The 21,089-nt window shown below is 36.0% G+C and overlaps 1 protein-coding gene across 1 annotated transcript in view; it reads left to right on the top strand.

Annotated features, from left to right (window-relative positions):
* Positions 1 to 21,089, top strand: part of LOC121387679 (chitin synthase chs-2-like) — a 163,521-nt gene that overhangs the window by 109,755 nt on the left and 32,677 nt on the right. Inside the window, exons 18-19 of the mRNA XM_041518871.1 lie at positions 8,240 to 8,491; positions 11,363 to 11,625. Coding sequence (XP_041374805.1) covers positions 8,240 to 8,491; positions 11,363 to 11,625 — 515 coding nt within the window. The remainder of the gene's footprint in view (positions 1 to 8,239; positions 8,492 to 11,362; positions 11,626 to 21,089) is intronic.

Genomic DNA, 21,089 nt, shown 5'->3' on the forward strand with positions numbered 1-21,089 from the left:
ATATCAAGAAGACGACGATGATGATGATGATGATGATGATGATGATGATACGTCAACTTTGGTGATAAACTAACAATTACCAAAATTACCACCTAGTAGGTTGTAGTCATGTCTGACAACCAGAACTGGCTTTGCCCAAAGCTATGGTTTTCTGAAAAGAAACAAGAAACATCAATATTAAAGTTTGAAAACTTCTGAAAATCAGAAAGTATTATTATTATTAGTATTCAAATTACATAGCTTTGCATAGCACCTATTACAAATTCCATCACTTGAAAAACTATATCAAACAGCGAACATAAGCGAAACAGAGGATGACACTCATATTGAATAAGAAGTGCACAATGCAAATATATTCCATAATATTCGGTTACTTAAAAACAAATCGACCATTTCGGAATCTTATAAACTGATTGTTTACATTTTCGCCAACCAGCAATTCGTTGTTTAAGCCACCTTCACAATAATCCAACATCCTATCTAAATATACCCAATCAAACACTAGTATCACAGCTGTTAAAAATAAACACATAATGAAAACAGTATTCGAATTCCATTTTAATACATTTTCACACCAATCTTCAAACGTGAAACTATTGAAATGTCGAACATTTGGCCAATATCCAGCGATGGATTTATATCAGATGAATTCTTGGCCACGAAACCTGGAGTTAAATTGCACTCGCTTGATTGATTGTGTTGTTCAATGTGGTTGTTTTTTAATATTTATTAATCTGTCCATAAACATCATGCTTCAAATATACACACGTTTTTTGAATTAAGAATATGTCTCGGAGACCATGTTGCGTATCTCGATTGTGTTTGATGTTTTTTCGCACAACTCGTCGTATTTTTGGAATGACAGTATCAATAGAAAACGATTAAGCGGATTGTCACCATTTTGTTCTTAGTGGGGATCGATATGACCACACAATCCCGCGAGAACTTGTGAAATCTTTGATATTTTAAAATATTGTTAGAAGATGGGAAAAAAACCCTACATATTTGCAGTTAAAAAGAAGGCGTTAATTGGAATATTAATTAAAATACAAAGTTGATTTCATTAAAGTGGACATAGATGTTATTTTATGTCATTTGACGTAAACACGTATATTTCAAATCAAACAGTTATATTTATACTTGCTTTTTAAATGACAAAACAGATCAAACAGTCAATATTGTTTTTAATGGGGGTTTTCTTATTCATTGTGAAATAATTTACCATCTAATTTAAAGCATGCAAACAAGAATGTCTAACACATCTATCTTCTCTTCTCTCTCTCTCTCTCTCTCTCTCTCTCTCTCTCTCTCTCTCTCTCTCTCTCTCTCTCTCTCTCTCTCTCTCTCTCTCATTTTTTGTCTCATTTTCTTTCTTTCGTTTTTCTCTTTTCAAATCTCTCTCTAAATCTTTCTTAACTTTCGTTATCCAATAACCACTCTTTGAAATGTCTAGATTTAACCATGATCCAAATGTGCTCGCTTGTAAATTAGCTGCACCAGAAGACAATTCGTGCTGATGCACCTTTTTTCCCCCTTTCTCTGAAATCTGTGATCTTGAAAACAATGGACCAATTGATTTGATTGTTTGACTTGTGGGTTAACGATGATTAGTCAGATTACGTTAAATCTTGCAGCCAATCAGGACACGTGATCTCATTACGTCGATACGGTAACCAGACTTCTTGAGTTAAGGTCAACCAGACATATATGTACGAAGATAAAACATTTCTCTTTTTTTTTCTTCCTCTTTTTTTTTTTTAACGAATTGTCAGATACAGTGTATTTACATAATATTCCCACGTGTCCTCTGCATTCTGAGACTGTGTACTTATGTACAGTTAGCTTGTGTCAAGAGGGAACTGGTGTGACTTTATAGTGAATATTGTGAAAACTGCTATAAAAGAGGTATTATTAAGTTTTAAACTCAAAACAACTTGCATAACATAAATTTTATAAAAATCAATATTAAAAAAAAAAAAAGAAGATTCTTAGCAATGTATCATTAAATCGTATTTGTCAAATCTCCTTTTTACCTTCATCCCTGTATTAAACATAATATTTAATCCATAAAATGTAAAGGTAGTTTATTAGGAAACGTTTTTTATTTCAAAAATACATGTTATGTGAGATGATATTATGAGTCTAGAACACAATAATATATTTTATTTGAATTTTAGAATGATTAATTATGGCAACACAAATGACATAAGGATAGATGTAATAAAGCATAAGTTATTTCGTATCCTATTTTAAACAATTGATATTGGAAAGATACAAATTTTCCCATATTAAATAAAATTGAAATGAAACTAATGGAAACTCACAACAAAAGGATGATTAAAAGAAATTCATTACTCTTCTGTTGTGTTATTCAAGTAAATATATTCGTGTTGGTTTTGTTTAACAAAATTAACCCAATAATTAATGGTGGTGTTAGTCTGGAGAATATTGTTGTCTTCTTTGGTCCTTTCTATTTGTTCTTCATTTACATCTTTTTTCTCGCCCACCCATTCTCTTTATTAAATTCATTATGTAATTCGATTATTAATATTTCATACTAAACATACAGTAATATATCTTTGATGTCACATCCTTGTCGAGTATGTCCCTTGAACTATTCCTCTACATAATAGTTATTTATAATTCACACTATAAATATATTTATCATTTTACTCCTGTATTATCATATGCAAAGCTAGGTGATATTAGGTGATGTCACAGTAACTACTTCTGAAATCTGTACTCATATATCAGAACATGATTGAGTATTAGGTGATGCTATAGTACCAGTTCTGAAAATGGTACTGACGTGTTCAAAGATGATTGAGTATTAGGTGATGTAGTAACTATTTCTGAAAGGTGTACTCATTTGTTAAAACAGGATTCAATGTTAGATTAAGTTGTAGTATCTTTTTCTGAAAATTGTACTCATATGTGAAAATAGGATTATGTATTAGAAGATGTTCTGGTAGTGCTAAAATAGGATTAAGCATTAGTTTAAGGTTTCGGTATTAGGTGACGTTGTAGTAACTACTTCTGAAAGGTGTACTAATATGTTAAACAGAATTTAGTATTTTTAAGAATTTAGTGTTAGGTGATGCAGTAGTAACTACTTCTAAAAACTGCACTGACCTGTTAAAACATATTATGTGATGTAGTAACTACTGGAAACTGCATTCATTTGTTAAAACATAATTAAGTATTTTTAAGAACTTGGTATCTGAAAAGTGTACTCGTGAGTTAAAAAAGGATCAAGTATTAGGTGATGTTGTAATAACAACTTTTGAAACGTGTACTCACGTGTTAAAACGGAATTAAGTATTTTTAAGAATTTGGTATCTGAAAAGTGTACTCGTGTGTTAAAAAGGATTAAGTATTAGGTGATGCCCAAGTAATTAATTCTAAAACAGGATTGTGTATTAGACGATGTCCTGGTAGTGTTAATGCAGGAGTACGTATTAGGCTATGTTATAGTAACTACTTCTGAAAACTATACTCATGTAGTAGGTGATGTTGTATTAACTACTTCTGAAAACTACTCATATGTTAAAACATGATTAAGTATTAGGCGATGTTGTAGTAACTACTTCCGAAAACTGTACTCATGTTAAAACATGATTCAGTATTAGGTGACGTTGTAACAACTACCTCTGAAAGGTGTACTCATGAACCACTTGTTGAACTGACACATTCCACCACCTCCTGCTGATCCACGCCTCACAGAGAGGCCTTTGTGTGTGTCAGAAGGTATGTTTTTATTTTGCATTTGCGCCTGTGTAATAGAAGAGAAAACAAGAAAAAAAGAGAATATTTCAAGGACAACAATTTGACGGACCCACACGAGGTTGTAGAGAAGGGATGCCTCTACTGTAAGCCTATTGTCTGTCCCAGATAGCACGAATGCTTTGCCCTCATCCAGTATGCTGTGAACGTATCTTTCGAGGAGAGTAATGTAATGGTGTCTTTGTGTTTTTAAATTGCCCTCGAATCACCATCCGCTACCGTCATGGCATTGGCGTCAATTCGTCTGACATTGTACTTACGTCGAGTTACATCTGACCAACTAGCCAAAACCTGCCCCTGACTTTGTAACATTATTGTTTGTTAGGAAGCCAGTTCCAGAAGTCCGTTATCAGTCGGCAGTGACCGCTGTTTATCGAATCATTTCATTATGTCATTCGAGGACAAGAGCATCGGATAATACTTTCTGGATTAGAATTATGGATTGCATTTGTGTTCTCATTCAACCTAATGTGGATGGATACTAATTGGTGTTTTTGATAAATACGTTACATTATATCGGTAAGAACATTATATTTTTTAAAGATTTGCATTACATTTATTCCGTCTTAAAAACCTATTTGGGGTGAATTATTGTAAACCACATATGATATTCTTCTTTAATATTATGATACAGATATAAAAATGTGTATATAATTAATAAGAAATAACTATTAAAAAAGAATACCGGCCTCGGTGGCGTAGTGGTTAAGCCATGGTACTACAGGCTGGTAGGTACAGGTTCGCAGCCCGGTACCAGCTCCAACCCAGAGCGAGTTCTTAAGGGCTCAGTGGGTAGGTGTAAGGCCACTACACCCTCTTCTCTCTCACTAACTACTAACCAACTAACAATTAACCTACTGTCCTGGACAGACAGCCCAGATAGCTGAGGTGTGTGCCAAGGACAGCGTGCTTGAACCTTAATTGGATATAAGCACGAAAAAATAAGTTGAAATGAAATAAAAAAGAATACAACATATCTTTCTTTATCGAGTTCGCATTAATGAACAGACTCCAACCCAGAGCGAGTTTTAACAATACACCGACTTCTTGCTCAGTAATCACTAACTGCTAACCAGTAACAGTAACCATTGTCTTGGACAGAAAGCTCAAATAGCTGAGTTGTGTCCATGACAGCGCGCTTGAACCGTACTTGTTAATTATAAGTGGTAGTTATAGAGGTATTGAAAGTAGAAGTGTTATTATTTATATATGAAGTAGTAAATGTGTTGGTGGTGGTTATAATACTACTACTACTAGTAATAGTAATATTAGTAGCAGTAGTAGTATTAGAAGTAGTAGTAGTAGCTGTGACAGTAGTTTTAGTAGTGGTAGTAGTAGTAGTAGTAATAGAAGTAAAAGAAGTAATAGCAGTAGCAGTAGTATTTGTAATAACAATAGCAGTAGTTGTAGTAATAGTAATATGAGTAGTAGTAATAGTAATAGTAGTAGTAGTAATTTTAATGGTAGTAATAATAGTAGCGGTAGTAGTAGTAGCAGCAGCAGCAGCAGCAACAACAACAACAACAGCAGAAACAGTTGCAGCAGCAGCAGCGATAGTAGTAGCAATAGTAGTAGTAGTTGAAGTAGTAGTAGCAGCAGCAACAGTAGCAATATTGGGGTAGGTGTGGTATAATATAAATGGCGAAAGAAAGGACAACAAAAATTATTAGAAAAATATATGTATGCATCACTTTAATAAAACATGCAGCAAATTGTTTTTGTTTGTTTATTTTATTTTCTAATAATAATAATAATAATAATAATAATAATTGGTAGTAATGAAAATATGTCTAATACACAATTCCATCAAATCTGAAAGACAAACGAGTTATCACAAAATCGTATCTCTGTAAAAGAATGTGTCAAGGAGAAGTTTAAACGTTATACCAGAACTGATTTGTTGCTTTGAATCTGCCATGTTGGTATATATATTTGAGAGAAGTAAGCATATTTCAGTCTAGTCAGCTATGGCCATGATCTCTGCACAAAGTGTTTATAATATATCAGGCCAAAGAGATAGTTTGAACAAATGATACGAGTATTAAGCTCATTCATGAGTCACCAGCTGTTCTATGCGGTGTCCTACCAGTAATATACCAAAGATCAGAAGTATTAAATGTTTGACATAAAATAGCCGATTTTTAATTACCCATAGTGGTCTAGTGGTGTCGTTAAACAAAACAGATGTATTCCATTAGTAAGCAGTATAGTTGTGATACAAGGTGTCTGTGAAAGGTTAGTATGTCCTGTCTCAACAGAGTAATCGGTAATGAGCCTAATTTAAAGCTGCAATCTCGCCTCGACACGTCATAAAAGCATTTAATAATAGTGTCAATTATTACCCATATGGTTATAAATAGAACATACAGACGTACAGCTCATGACAACTGAAAATTATTTCACTCGGGACATAAACGTGATACGAAATGGAAGCTCGTACAATTACAACTGCAGTTTTAATAAACTAGCGTACTGTCCCTATGATTCGTTATCATACAAGTAGATCGCCATATTGTTGTGTTTATACTACGTAACACAAACAGTGAATGTTAAAATTGAGAATAATACCTAATGTGACCTAGTATAGAGTACAGCCAAAACAAATCGAAGAATTGCACGAGACGGTAAATAGATTAATGTGGATGGTGTAAATAAATAAATGATTTTTTTAACATATGCCCAGATTTGCAGCTTTAAAAGTTGTCCATTCCGGGGGTGGGGGTATATTTTTAAAAAATAAATACATACATAAATAAAATATAATAATAATAATAATAAGCAAAATGATTGGACAAATGTTTGCCATCCTACTAGACCCTCTATTTAAATACAATATAATAATAATAATAATAATAATAATAATAATCCTGATCCCATCTCCTTAACCTTAATGATATTCCCCCACCCGCTCCATAAATAACCACACGTCACTTGCCAATAATTGTTCGTGTGATGTTGTCAACCCACTGTAGCTATAACTAATGCAACCCTCCAGCACATAACCCATGAATGTTGTGGCCACTGAAACATGTTCGAAAATCACTGAATATGATGTTATTTTTGTTCTACAATGAAAGTAACCCCTTCCCCCAAAAATCAATGTGTAACAGTTAAGTATCACCATGTCATTGGCTGAAATATAGGATATGTTAGGCAGTGACAATATTATTTTCAAATATTTTGGCCAATGAAATATCAAAGGCAATGCATAAATAAGCAAGACTTTGACTACCTGATTCGGCTTATCAATCGTGACTTTGATCACAAGCCATGGGATCAAGCCAATGAACTTTACCCCAAGACCTAACGTCTGTCAGTCTGAATGATGAATGTTTTATGCAAATAATTCCATAACTGCCAGGCGTGCTTGGACATTCAGTGGATGTACGCTGCTGCTTGTATCTGACTGATTGAGCAATTCAGTCACTAACTGATGCTATCCAGAGTGATTAGCCTCTACCATGCTGACTTTGGTGCATCTTTCAGATCACGAAATCAGTGTGCATAGACAGATGCTTCTTTGACATGAAAGCAATACATATACAAAAGCTTTTGAAAATATTCCTACCCAGACTGGCTGCTGGTTTCCAGACATGTTTAACTTTGGCCCCCAACTGGGGAAACATATATGATGGTTCTGAACACTATTCCGTTGCCCACATGGACTCATGGAAGCGAGAAAAGGCTTCAGTTCACAATATGACCGCACAATAAGACATCTGCCATAAAAAGACAGAATCTGGTGACTAAAATTGGTCAAAATTAAGATCATGTAATTGTTCAAAGTCCTGGGTTATTTTTTCGTTCATTAATTGCAAACCAAAATGCACTTTAGCTTGTTTTACCAGTTGATAGATTCTCCATCATAAAACCACAATCTGATACCTCCAATATAATTTTCTACCTCAAAGTATGTTTTTAAATTGGCTTAAAATCAGACAACCAGTGAAAATAAAGCGTGAATTGATACATTTGGCTGGGTGGCTTGTGACTCATTACTTTCCCTACTAAAAACAAAGTGATCTGTTCCTTCTCGTGAATGATAACAGGAAGTACCATATTAACACGCATCTGATCAAATGTGAGAGTCTCCACGGGAATTACGTTATTGGGAGCAACCATACAGTGTTAGAGCCTAGTGTCAGTGATGATTCTAAATTAAATCTTACATATTTACACAAGAGAGAGAGAGAGAGAGAGAGAGAGAGAGAGAGAGAGAGAGAGAGAGAGAGAGAGAGAGAGAGAGAGAGAGAGAGAGAGAGAAAATAAAATAAATAAAACAACTATATTAAAAAAGGAAAACTTTGAAATATGGACTCATTTCAGCCAAAAGTGGACACCAGTTTCTGTTTCACAACCATTCATATCTTTACGTATATATGTGCTCCAGTAGTATCATTAAACAAAAGAAACTTCGAACTTTACATCTATCTAATATTTGGTATTTATATTACAGATATTCCTCAAGTATTCCCACGAAGACAGGTTGAACGCGTTACTGAAACATCTTGACCAGAAGGCCACGCTCATCCAAGCAGTGGTTCGAGGATTCCTCGCCAGGAGGCTGCGTCAGAAGTTGCAGGCTCTCCGCAAACAGAAACTACTTATGGACGACTTCAACTTCGTCTCATCGCAAAACAAGAACAGTGACGTCATCAACGAGAAACTCAGACACAAAATCCAAAATTTTAAGGATGATGACATTGTGGTGAGTACCCCAAAGTGCCCAAACTAATAAATTTTGTATACCCGATTGGTCTAGTGAAACCAATGTATTGAAACTGCAACAACCCCCCCCCCCTCCCGCTAAGATGATTTTTTAAATTATTAACGACCCCACTAGAGCAAATTGATTTATTAATCATCGGCTAATGGATGTTAAACATTTGATAATTTTGACTCGTAGTCTTTGAGAGGAAACCCGCTAAATGTTTTCATTAGTAGCGAGGGGTCTTTTATATGCACTATCCCACAGACAGAATAGCACATACCACGGCATTTGATATACTCGTCGTGGTGTACTTACTGGAACGAGAGATAGCTCAATAGGCTCACTGACAGAGATCAATCCCAGACCGACTGCGCATCAAACGAGCGCATTACCACTGGCCTACGTCCCCAAGACATGAGTCCATAGGATATCATACAGGGTTGTCAATGTATGCACCCACACTCATTGCCCGGTGTGTTCTTTACACATAATGTGGGGTGTATACTAGTTGTGATGGGTTGCATGATCATGCTTTCGTTGGAACTGTTTTTCTGTCTTGGTCTGAAGGTCTGCACTCCCGTGAAAGGCGTGTTTCTCATATGTATTTGTCATACAACACACTAAAATATGACTTAAAGATACAAACAACATCACAAACTAAAGCAATTTATATAGGTACCCGTGTGTGTGTGTGTGTGTGTGTGTGTACGTGCGTGAGTGCGTATACGAGTATGTGTGTGCGTATGTGTATCTGTATGTCTTTATGTATGCTTGTATGGATGCATGGATTGATGGATGAATGGAAGGGACGGGTGGACGACTGGGTGGATGGGTAGATGGATGGGTATCGTATTGGTATGTATGTACGTATATATGCATGTATGTACATGTATGCATGACATGGCATGGCAAGTTGTGTGTGCGTTCGCGTGGATTGCTATTGAGTAGGCATGTATGATACGGAAGTAGGTTTCTTCCCGAATGTTCTAGAATAAGTGTTTGCCATTTCCAATACTTAGCGACTTCTGGCATACAACCGTGTGTTAGACACCCAATAGCTCATAATTTAAAAAAAACCTACGTTTCTGGGTGTCATTAAGCCGAACATTCCTTTAGTCTGTGGAACAAACCTTTCTACGCATTATGTCGGAACCTACACCGTGAACTACTTATTTGCACAGAGACTGGTGCACGTGGTTTGTCTTCTCGAAGTGTCTCAGTCGTGCCCCCTGCCAAATCAATCACGCCCCGCCCCTTGATAAAGTCCCTGTCTACATTGTATGTCGTAGATGTGTTTGATATCCCGATGTATTGCGCCGCAGAGTTTAATTCGCACCTTGGCACCCGCATGCAGACGGAAGTAATACTAAGTAAAAAAGAAGAAGAAGAAGAAAAACCCCACAAAAAACAACAAACAAAACCGAGAAGGTTCTTTCGTGTACGGTTCCGTATAAATACCTATTTAATTGTCTCACAAGGTTTGTTTATAAGTCTGAGGGATGTCGTCGAAGAAGTGGTCTCGTTCTTTTGTACTCGTACATTTGTCTATACGTACGTAGGGATGAACTGATGGAAGGATGGAAGGATGGATGGATGGATGGATCGGTGGGAGGGTATGAATGTATGGTAGGACTGTATAAATGGATGTGTAGGTAGGTAGTTGAATGGGTGGATTTTTGTAAGAAGAATGGATTGACTGGATGAATGGATGAGTGGGACTTTGATGGAATGGGTGGAGTTTAGACAGAAGGATGGATAGATGATTAGACTGGATTCAATGGATGGATGGATGGATGGATTGACAGACAATGGGTTGGACGACACATTAATGGACAAATAGAAAGACGGATTCATGACATATAGCGTGTGGATGGATGAATATATGCACTGTATGCATGTAAGTAGTGTGTGAGTGCGTGCACGTGTGTGTGTGTGCGTGTGTATGTGTGTAAGCATGCAGGTATGATTCCATAAATGAACATGAACGTATGATTATATGCGTTCTAGCATGTGCGTGTATGTCTAATGTCTATTCCCATTCATATATAATTACATTCGCGAGATTGTGTGTCCCATTAGGTTATCATAGTAACGTGTGCATTAAAATCGCCAACTTTTCACGGAGGGAAAAAACAAAATGTCTTCTGCCACGAAATTTTGCATTCACCTAATACCTTTCTCATGAGACTGCATTACTCCCCCCTCCCCTCCCCCCTCGATCTCGCCATCTGCAGAATGCAGCCACGACAAGTATGGGCGGTCTGGTGTTTGCGATTGTTTCGTATTTTCCGTTTAGCCCCGAACAAGGATTATCTGTTCCACAAAGGGGCTTATTCTGGCCTGGCTAATATTTGCGAGTCAACAAGAAAATCAGCAAGCAACATGTGTAGCGAGCACCTATTGGTCGGAGGTTCTCGTTATCCTGGCCAAACAACTGAAGAATGTTTCAGTGCTTTTGTCTAATGCGCATGCGTCTCAGAGCAGTTTCCCCAAAGCCAGTCTGCCGTCCGATTTGCATGTGGATTATTGTTATGGAAAAAAATTATTAGTTACGTAATATTGACTCTGATCAGATCCATTTGTGTTTCGACGACTGTTGCTTTCTGTCACTAGCATGAGAGATCCATCGATGATGGCGTCCACTGTTAGAAAGAGATTCTAAATCTTCATCTTTCTGTAGATTCTTACTTCTTCTGCAATGGATCCTTAAGGAATCATTTCTTCTGGAATATTACATCGTCTTTCACACTCTTTGTTGGGGATTGTTTTACGTCCACCAGCACTTGAAATAATATTTTTTGCTGAGGAGTTTTTGGATTTTAGTTTTCTGCTGTTTTTAGATCTTGGGTGTTTTTATTTCCCAAACAGATTATCAAAAATCTGAATCAGAACAACACGAAACCTGCAATTCCTGGAGTGGATGTTGTAAAGAATGACGCCCCAGTAAAAGTGATGAGCTCCTCAGAAAGGTTCGGCCCGACAGATACTGGCCGTATGTCTGCCGGCGAAGATGACACGAAACGACGCAAACGTCGGCGGAAGCGCAACAACTCACAGAAGTCAACGACGACGACGTCGGAGAGTACGGCGACGACGAACTTGTCGAGTACCCCGATTGTGGATGAGACGAGGTAAGACAAATTGACTTTTTTTAAAGCTGCAAAAAAAACCCAAAGAACCCTAAAACATTTGCTAATTGACGTTTTGCTGTCGTCTTGATAAGTTTTACGTCTGCAAGCTTAACACTTGTGTTATTTATGCTTTATGTTGTTTTTATTTATTTATTATTTATTTACTTATTTGGTTATTTTATTTATTCATTTATCTGAACACTTGCGGATTGTCCCAAAGAGCTTTCTTTGCTTGACACCAATTGGCCGTAGTGTAAAATGTAAGATGGGGTCGTTAAACAAACATTATTTATTTATTTACTAGTATTTATATTTATTCATTCATTTATATGAACCCTTGCGAATTATCGTAAAGAGTAGTCTATGTGATGGCAGTTGGTTTATTTGCTAGATACCAAAATGGCCGAAGTTTAAAATGTAATATGGTATCGTTAAACAAATTCTTTATTTTCTAGTATTTACTTTTATTGATTCATTTATACGAACCCTGACGGATTATCGCAAAGAGTATCCTGTGTGGTGGCAGCAAGTTCCCTTGCTAGACACCAACTAATTTAAAATGTACTATGGTGTCGTTAAACAAATATTTTTATTTATTTTGTTAATTTATTAATTTCTTAATTTATTTATCCATTCAGTTCTTTATTTATTTATCTATTTATGTATTCTTTGATTGTGTTGTCGTAGTAGTAGTGATTGCTGTTGTTATTGCTGCTGTTGTTGTTGTTGCTATTGGCTTTTATTGTTAATTTTGTTTTATTGTTGGCTGTGCTTATTCTTCATGAATGTCATCATAGTAGGAACAATTTATAAAGTTGTACATTAGAAAGAAGATCCAAACTTACAGTTATCACCACTGAACGACATCACAGTTCACTGGATCCTAGATATGCTGTGGGGGTAGTTTGTGTGCTTTGTTATCTGCATTTTGGTGATATTATTTTTGTAGGACTGCTCTAAAAACGAAAGAACACTGGAATCACATGACATCATTACACAAGAATTTTTTTCATTATTTAAACATGAAACGACAAGCACAAATGCAATATTTATATTTTAAGCGGAGTCAGTTTTCATCCGATATTCAAAACGAACTCAACATTTTAGGCACGTGGCCATCATTAGCGACAAGTCGTAAAATTGCAGTCGCCAAGACAGTGATCAAGGATTTGAATGTTAGGTTATCTCAGCTTGATGTCGAAGCCAAGTGACTTTACTAATCGTCACTCCGATTGGCCCCAAACAGAGCGCTTATTGTTAGCCATTTTTTTTTCTAATTATACTGAGACAAAACAGTTTAGCAATTTGGTAACTGATTCAATTAAAGAAAACTCGTGACTTTCAAAGAGAAATCAGATATTGGATTTAGTTGATGCACCATTTGTCAGTATAAATGACAGAAGATTTTCGGTACAAAATTACAACTAGTCTTTTAAAGTATAATGCAGAAGAACCAAATTGCTAAAACGTTTTGTCTTAGTAAATTATATATATATCTCGGGGATTAGAAGTAGTTCTGTTAAATATTTAGAAATTTAAATAACTGATAAATTCCATCTTAATCTTATGGATTTAATCACACAAAAACTCCTACTCACAATCCAAATCATCTATCATTACAATGAAAATTAAAATACATCGTACAAAACTTCGTAACATGATATACTAGTATACAGAGAACCAGTGCAAGATCTTTCTAGGTAGGATGTTCAATTTGAAAAAAGAAAACAAAAAGAAAGAAAAACAGCCAGAATATTCCAAAGTAGAGCAACATGAATTATTCACTGGTTGTAGCAAATAAAAATATCATCAGTTAAAAAGTAAAGTAAAGTTTGTTTTATTTAACGACGCCGCTAGAGCACATTGATTTTTTATCTTATCATCGGCTATTGGACGTCAAACATGGTCATTCTGACACTGTTTTGAGAGGAAACCCGCTGTCGCCACATAGGCTACTCTTTTTACGACAGGCAGCAAGGGATCTTTTATTTGCGCTTCCCACAGGCAGGATAGCACAAACCATGGCCTTTGTTGAACCAGTTATGGATCACTGGTCGGTGCAAGTGGTTTACACCTACCCATTGAGCCTTGCGGAGCACTCACTCAGGGTTTGGAGTCGGTATCTCGATTAAAAATCCCATGCCTCGACTGGGATCCAAACCCAGTACCTACCAGCCTGTAGACCGATGGCCTGCCACGACGCCACCGAGGCCGGTATATCATCAGTTAACAACCATTTTTTAAAGCAATCAAATAAAAATGAAGTAGAAGGGTGATTATGGCGGAAATTGGTTAATAAGACATGACCATGATTTTGCTGGCAGTACCTTTTCCTAAACATTTTGGAACCACTGTTAGAGCCTTCTGGTACCTATGACAAAGTTACGACAGCTCATAAACGCTTTATTCTCAGTTCGTAACGAATATTTATTTTTCATTTTAGACTTTCAATAAATTATATTTTAATGAAACAAAACGTAAATATTTTGAGGCATTGTAAATGTTTTAAAACATTAACTTTTTAAGAGTTTTTTTAATTCTCGTTTTATTGGCAATTTAGGTGGGTTGTTTTTTTGTAAAAACATATATATAATTTAAGAATTGTTAGTTACACATCTTTGTATCATTTACAATATTTATAATGTTTAGAAAGTATTTGCTTGTGGAAACTTTTCATCATTTAATTGAGGTTTAAGTACAATTACTCCGCCATCTTTATATTTGCTAGTCATCCCATAACACATTTAAAAGCAGGAATTAACAGACTCATAAACAATGTGGGTGGCTCCCTCATTCATGTGTGAGTGCACCCCTAACACACACACACACACACACACACATACACACACACACACACACACACACACACAATGTAAAATCCTAGCTACTACAGTGTAGTTGTTAGTAAGAAAAAAGTGAGCTAAGAAGTGTTAGACCTAACCCACCAAAATAAAAAGGCTATGTACTCATTCTACATTGAACCAATGCTGTGATTCGAAGCCAGCATTTCCACACTAAACCTGACAAACTTAACCAACTGCATCATCGAGGTCGGTTTAGCATTTAACAATATTTATATATGTAACCAACAGATATAATTTAGATACATATCAAGACAAACACCGAATTATCCCGAATTGTAAATCAATGTGTAATTCAAACATATAGCTCAAACACAATGCAATCCTCTAAGAGAAAACGACCTTAGTAACACCTGAGAATCAACATGCAAGCTCTACTTTCCAGAGGAAGAGGGATTGTTGAACAATGGCGAGCCGTGTTGACTTTCCCTTGCTTCAACACGGCGGCCGCCATCTTGAAATCTTTGACACATTTCCTCACAAGTTTCGGGCGCATCACCGCAAACAATAGAGATGGGGGGGGGGGGGGCAGTTAATGCTGGTACGTTGGGTTCGCCTCCTGTCGAAGATTTAAATTTACAGGGGTTGATCAAACAAGTAGACTGGGGTGGGTGAAGCGAAAGCTTTTGTTTGTCTTGTTTTTTGAAAAATAAAATTTAAAACGGATGCGGAAAACGTAACTCTAATCTGAACCACAAAACAAAATTCGTATCCCAGCACCAGACAGACGGTAAAGGAAGTTTTGATAATGTTATTGATTACTCCTAAGAATAATATGAGGTTAAAAATGGTGTCAAAGATTAATGCGCTCAAAAGATGTTTGCTCTCTCTCTCTCTCTCTCTCTCTCTCTCTCTCTCTCTCTCTCTCTCTCTCTCTCTCTCTCTCTCTCTCTCTCACACACACACACCACACACACCTATATAGATGCACCCTTTCCATAATCTGTCATTATCTAATATTCAGTTATTGTGAGGAAGGTGTTTGTCCATCTGTCTGTCTGTCCCAATAACATATTGTAGTTATCAAACTTCTTTCATTCAAAATGGTGGCGATGCAACTGCCATACCACTACCCTACCTGCATTTTTGCAGTACATCCCAATATTGTCATAGAATACATACAATGAGAGAAAGAAATTAGGGAACTTTTGGTATTGTAGAACATTTTGGTCTCCATTAGTGTCGTAATATCTCTATAAAGGGGTGTCCTTCCAAAAGTCAGACTTCCCATAACGCTATGAATAAGGGTTTTGGTTACAGTCACTCTTTTCTGTTAGTGTTGAAGTGATGTAATGTAATAAAATAATAATAATAATAATAATAATAATAATAACAAATCCATATAATAATAATAATAATTATTATTATTATTATTATTTTATTATTATTATTATTATTATTATTATTATTATTATTATACTACTACTACTACTACTAATAATAATAATAATAATTACTAATATTATTATTATTTTATTATTATTAATAATAATAATAATAATATTATTATTATTATTATTATTAGTAGTAGTAGTAGTAGTAGTAGTAGTAGTAGTAGTAGTATTGTTTATTGTACTACTACTATTTTGGATTTGTTATTATCATCATCATAACAATGTCACTAGGTATCCATATGATCTGGGGGCGGGACGTAACCCAATGGTAAAGCGCTCGCTTGATGCGTGATTGGTTTAGGATCGATCCTCGTCGGTGGCCCCATTGGGCTATTTCTCGTTCCAGCCAGTGCTCCACAACTGGTGTAACAAAGGCCGTGGTATGTACTATCCTGACTGTCGATAGTGCATATAAAAGATCCCTTGTTGCTAATCGAAAAGAGTAGCCCATGATGTGGCGACAGCGGGTTTCCTCTCTCAATATCTGTGTGGTCCTTAACCATATGTCAAAGGTCATATAACCGTAAATAAAATGTGTTGAGTGCGTCGTTAAATAAAACATTTCCTTCCTTCCTTCCATATGATCTCTGCATTATTTTCAAGTAGCTGAAAATAGTGATTTTATTAAATCCTTCTTCCTTCATTTCATTTCAATTTATCTTCGTGCTTATATCCAATTAAGGTTCAATCACGCTGTCCTGGACACACACCTTAGCTATCTGGGCTGGTTGTCCAGGACAGTGGGTTAGTTGTTAGTGATTAGTGATAAAAAAGAGGGTGTAGTTGTCTTACACCTACCCACTGAGTCGTTAAAACTCACTCTGAGTGGAAGCCGGTACCGGGCTGCGAACCCAGTACCTACCAGCCTTATGTCCAATGGCTTAACCACGACGCCACAGAGGCCGGTATCCTTCTTTCATTTCAACTTACTTTCGTGCTCATATCCAAATAAGGTTCAAGCACGCTGTTCTGGCCACACACCTCAGCTATCTGGGCTGTCTGTACAGGACAGTGGGTTAGTTGTTAGTTGGTTAGTGGTTAGTGAGAGGGAAGGGGGTGTAGTGGCCTTACGCCTACCCACTGAGCCCTTAAGAACTCGCTCTGGGTTTGAGCCGGTACCGGGTTGCGAACCCTGTGCCTACCAGCCTGTAGTTCAATGGCTTAACCACAGCGCCACCTTTCAATATGTTGTTAAGATAGATCAAGTTATCGAACTTTGATAAAACCAGAGGGCGCTACTGTAAAAGTCGAGATGCGCCAACATTCTTCTTAATTGAGAGGAACGTGTCAGATGGCCGCCATTGTGGAGAACTTTACTTATAGCTTAGCTGAACCGAGATAAGCCTCGGGTTAGACGGGGTCGGGATAAACCTCTTTACACCGGGGCGTTAAGCCACCCACCTCCCAGAAGACGGCGCTTGCGTCGTAGGGCGGAGTCAAAGTAACATGAAAGATGCAAACAGTAGCGACCCGTCGTAAAATACCATTCAGTACCCTAAAATTTTTGTTATGGTCTGAGATTTTTTTTTTCGTCCTCCCCCCTCAGTCTATGTGCCTGTCTCTGCCTGTCTGTCTCTGTCTCTGTCTCTCTCTCCCTGTGTATGTGTGTCTGTCTGTATCTCTGTCTATCTGTGTGTACGTGCATGCGTGTGCGTACGTGTGTGTGCATGTGTATGTGTGTGTGTTTGTTTGTGTTTGTGTTATTTTGCACCCGAGACCATCTAATGATTGCTATTTAAAAAGATGTATAAAAGCTTTCACTGTCTGTTGTGTGGTGTGGTGACAAAAACCACCGTATCTAAATCTGCTAGGTACTGAGCTCGCATCCCGGTACCTGTTCCCACCAAGATAGAGTTTTAACGGTTGATTTTGGTAGATATAGGGCCACTTCACCTGACGTCTTTCTCAGGACAACGTAATTGAACCTAAATTCAATATAAGTACTGAAAATCAAGTCAAAATCAATTAATTCAAATTAATAAGGGATGTGGTATTCCGGTTGATTTCGGTAGATTCCGACATTGCTGACATCGAGGAATATGGTTAAAATACTTCTCTAGTGCGCTAATATATACTGTTAGTTTAAGATTATTCTTTATTTGAAGGCTTATTACAATATTTGTATTTAATACAGGACAATTAGTATTGATTAGCAAATGCTATTCAATTAGTATTATATATTATTATAAAATAATTTTAAAATTTAATAATAATTATATCATTTAAAAATTTTAAATGATTTTAATTCTTTTTACCTCATTAATGTTTACATATAGTTTTAATATTAAAACAAACTAAAAAACCTCCACCCCCCCACCCCCCCACCCCCCCAACAACAATAAAAAACAAAAAACAAAACAAAAACAACAATAACAACAAAAGAAAAGAAACAAACTACAAAACCCAACGACCTACACTTTAAACGTAATGTAGATTCTAATTGTTCATTGTATAATAACTGTAACACTAAACACACTAAAAAAAAACCCGACCCTCCAACCCCCCCCCCCAAAAAAAAACCCCCCACAAAAAACCCACAAAAAAACCCCAACAACAACAACCCATCAACAAAAAACAACAACAACAAACAAACAAACAAAAACAACAACAATAACAAACAAACAAAACCCAATGACCTACACTTTAAACATAATATGGTAGATTCTAATTGTTCATTATATAGTAACTGTAACACTATTTAATTATTAATTAATCAATTGCTGCAAACTGATTTTGGTTTACAAATATCATCAAAAACAGTGGATTTTGGAATGTGCACCACGTCGAACTTCTGAATTCCACCAAAAATCCAGTTTTTATCGATTTTCTGGGGTGGGATGGGGTGGTATGAATATCTTAGCACATCTTAGTGTGTGTGTGTGTGTGTGTGTGTGTGTGTGTGTGTGTGTGTGTGTGTGTAACATATTAATCTATGTTAAAATGGTGTAGATGGAATTATTTACGTTGCACCCACTCCCTAGAAAATCCCTATTGTAGCTTTTTTGGTCTTTTATTTTATTTGTTCATAAATAATCATTTGTTAATCATATTGATAATATTTCCAAAGTAATTCACAATCAGATTCAAAGACTTTAAAGTGGTTACTACTTCATAAAAATATACTAATATTAACACGCTTGACAGAATACTCACGTTTGAACATTTTGCTAGAACTTGGATATAATCAGTCATCCGTGTAACATGTTACATTTAACTTTTGTAACCATCATCTTTTACTAGACTATCAATATTCTATCTATTCTAATATTTTGTTTAAAAACAACATTAAATGTGGTTTGTTTTATAGAAAACCAAATTTTGCTTCCATTTTTTTTTCTCCCGCTACATTTCACTTTACGAACCAGCCAGCTCAGTTTCTTCAAGTGAAGTCTTACGTTTGTTGTATATTTTTTATGTGACAACAATTCGCCAGAGACGCATTTTTGTCAATAAAAGTAAACATTGTTTGTTTGGAAATCCGCAAATCCTTAGAAGACTAACAGGAAGGCCTATTGATCGTGCAATCCTGAGACATTACGCATCATCGAAGCGTTCCCATCGTGCAGTGCGCACCGCAGACGAGAGTTCACATCATCCGTGCTTAACCTGATCTAAAATCTTCCCATGAGACATCTCGGGGAACGGCCCGTGGTGAAAAATGGAGTTTACCGAACAGACGATAGTTTGGAATCATATTAATTTTGTGTGGAATATTTCGTTAATTTTCGTTGGGATGTATTCATAAAATTGGCCAGATAATATCATGTCTGGCGGTGACAGGTTAGAAACATTTTTCTTTTCTTTTTTTGTTCGTAATAATTAAAAGCCAAATGAAAATTTTGTTGCCGTTAAACTTGGGAAAATGTTTATATTAAGCTGTTTCTTGCATCAGAATATTCTTATTCTTGCGAAGATACACAACATTTGAAAAACAGGAATGCTTCTTAAACAAAGCCCCAGCACATTGTTTAATCATCGACTATTCGTGTTTCATTATAAATATTTGTAAATCCAAAATATGCTAGAATACATATTTTAATTTTATAAACAAATATATCTAGACTACGAAATTCCGTTTTGAATACATTTACATATAGGCCCCTATTACTGGAATACAGATGTTCATTGTATGATGTATAGATACTTTTGGGATACATATTTCCATTTCTGAATGCATCTAATTTGTTAATAACTTTAAAAATGGTCTGGGTTTTTGTTTTTTTTTGTCTTTTTCGTTTAACGCTGTGGGAAAATCAACAAGAAGACCCGGTGTTCTTAGTGCAGACACCGAACAAAATGGCGGCGAGGAGTGCCTCGCTGTGAACTAAATCCGCCAAACGACACAAAGCTTAACAAATTAGTTTCGTAATCACAAAGATAATCCTAACGACGAATGAAACGAAATTAGAAGACGCAATTTATTTTTTGCTGAGAACACAACTTCCATTAATTTAAAAAATGCCATCTTTGCAAACAGCGTGTTTGTCAGGATTTAAAAGAGAGAGAAAAATGCATTTTTTAAGGTGGCATCTAATAATTCTTCTGCAAATTTTCTTAAGCCTTAAGTTTGCTTAACCCCGGATAAGCGTTCTAATCACTGGTTAAGACTTGGCGGCGTAGGTGCGGTGTAAATACCGCACCGAAAACGTTCTCGCTAATTCGTCTGTGCGGTTAGAACAAAAAGAAGGAATCAAACAAAAACGAAAACAGCATTCTAAAATTAACAAATAACTTGATTGGGTTTTTTTTAAATGGGAAAAATACATAATTTGAAAAATATTTTTTAGCACAACACTCGAATCTTCTAGGTCTGGTTAAATTTTCTGTCAATTTAGCGTAAAACCTTAAGAATGGGGGAAAAAAGAATGAATGGGATGTGGGTTTCTGAAAAAGAAATAATCTGGTATTCTCAAATGGTTAGACGCTTATTTTGTTTAATTTAGCTGAGTAGGCACGGTATAAATACTACAACTTTCAAGTTAATTCTGCTTTGCGGTTAGAAGCAAAAAAAAAACAACAAAAAAAAACAAACAAAAAAAACAAGAAAAAACCGCTCCCAAAACATGTGAGAACGACTAGATGCCGCGACAGAAAGATATTTAAAACCTTATAAAGTAGGTGAATTGTAGCTAATATCTTTATTGTTATCACACACAGAAATATAAGAACGAAGCAAGTATGGAAAATGAGATATCCGGATTAAAAATGA

The sequence above is a fragment of the Gigantopelta aegis genome, chromosome 2 (assembly GCF_016097555.1).
Source record: "Gigantopelta aegis isolate Gae_Host chromosome 2, Gae_host_genome, whole genome shotgun sequence".
Classification (NCBI taxonomy): domain Eukaryota; kingdom Metazoa; phylum Mollusca; class Gastropoda; order Neomphalida; family Peltospiridae; genus Gigantopelta; species Gigantopelta aegis.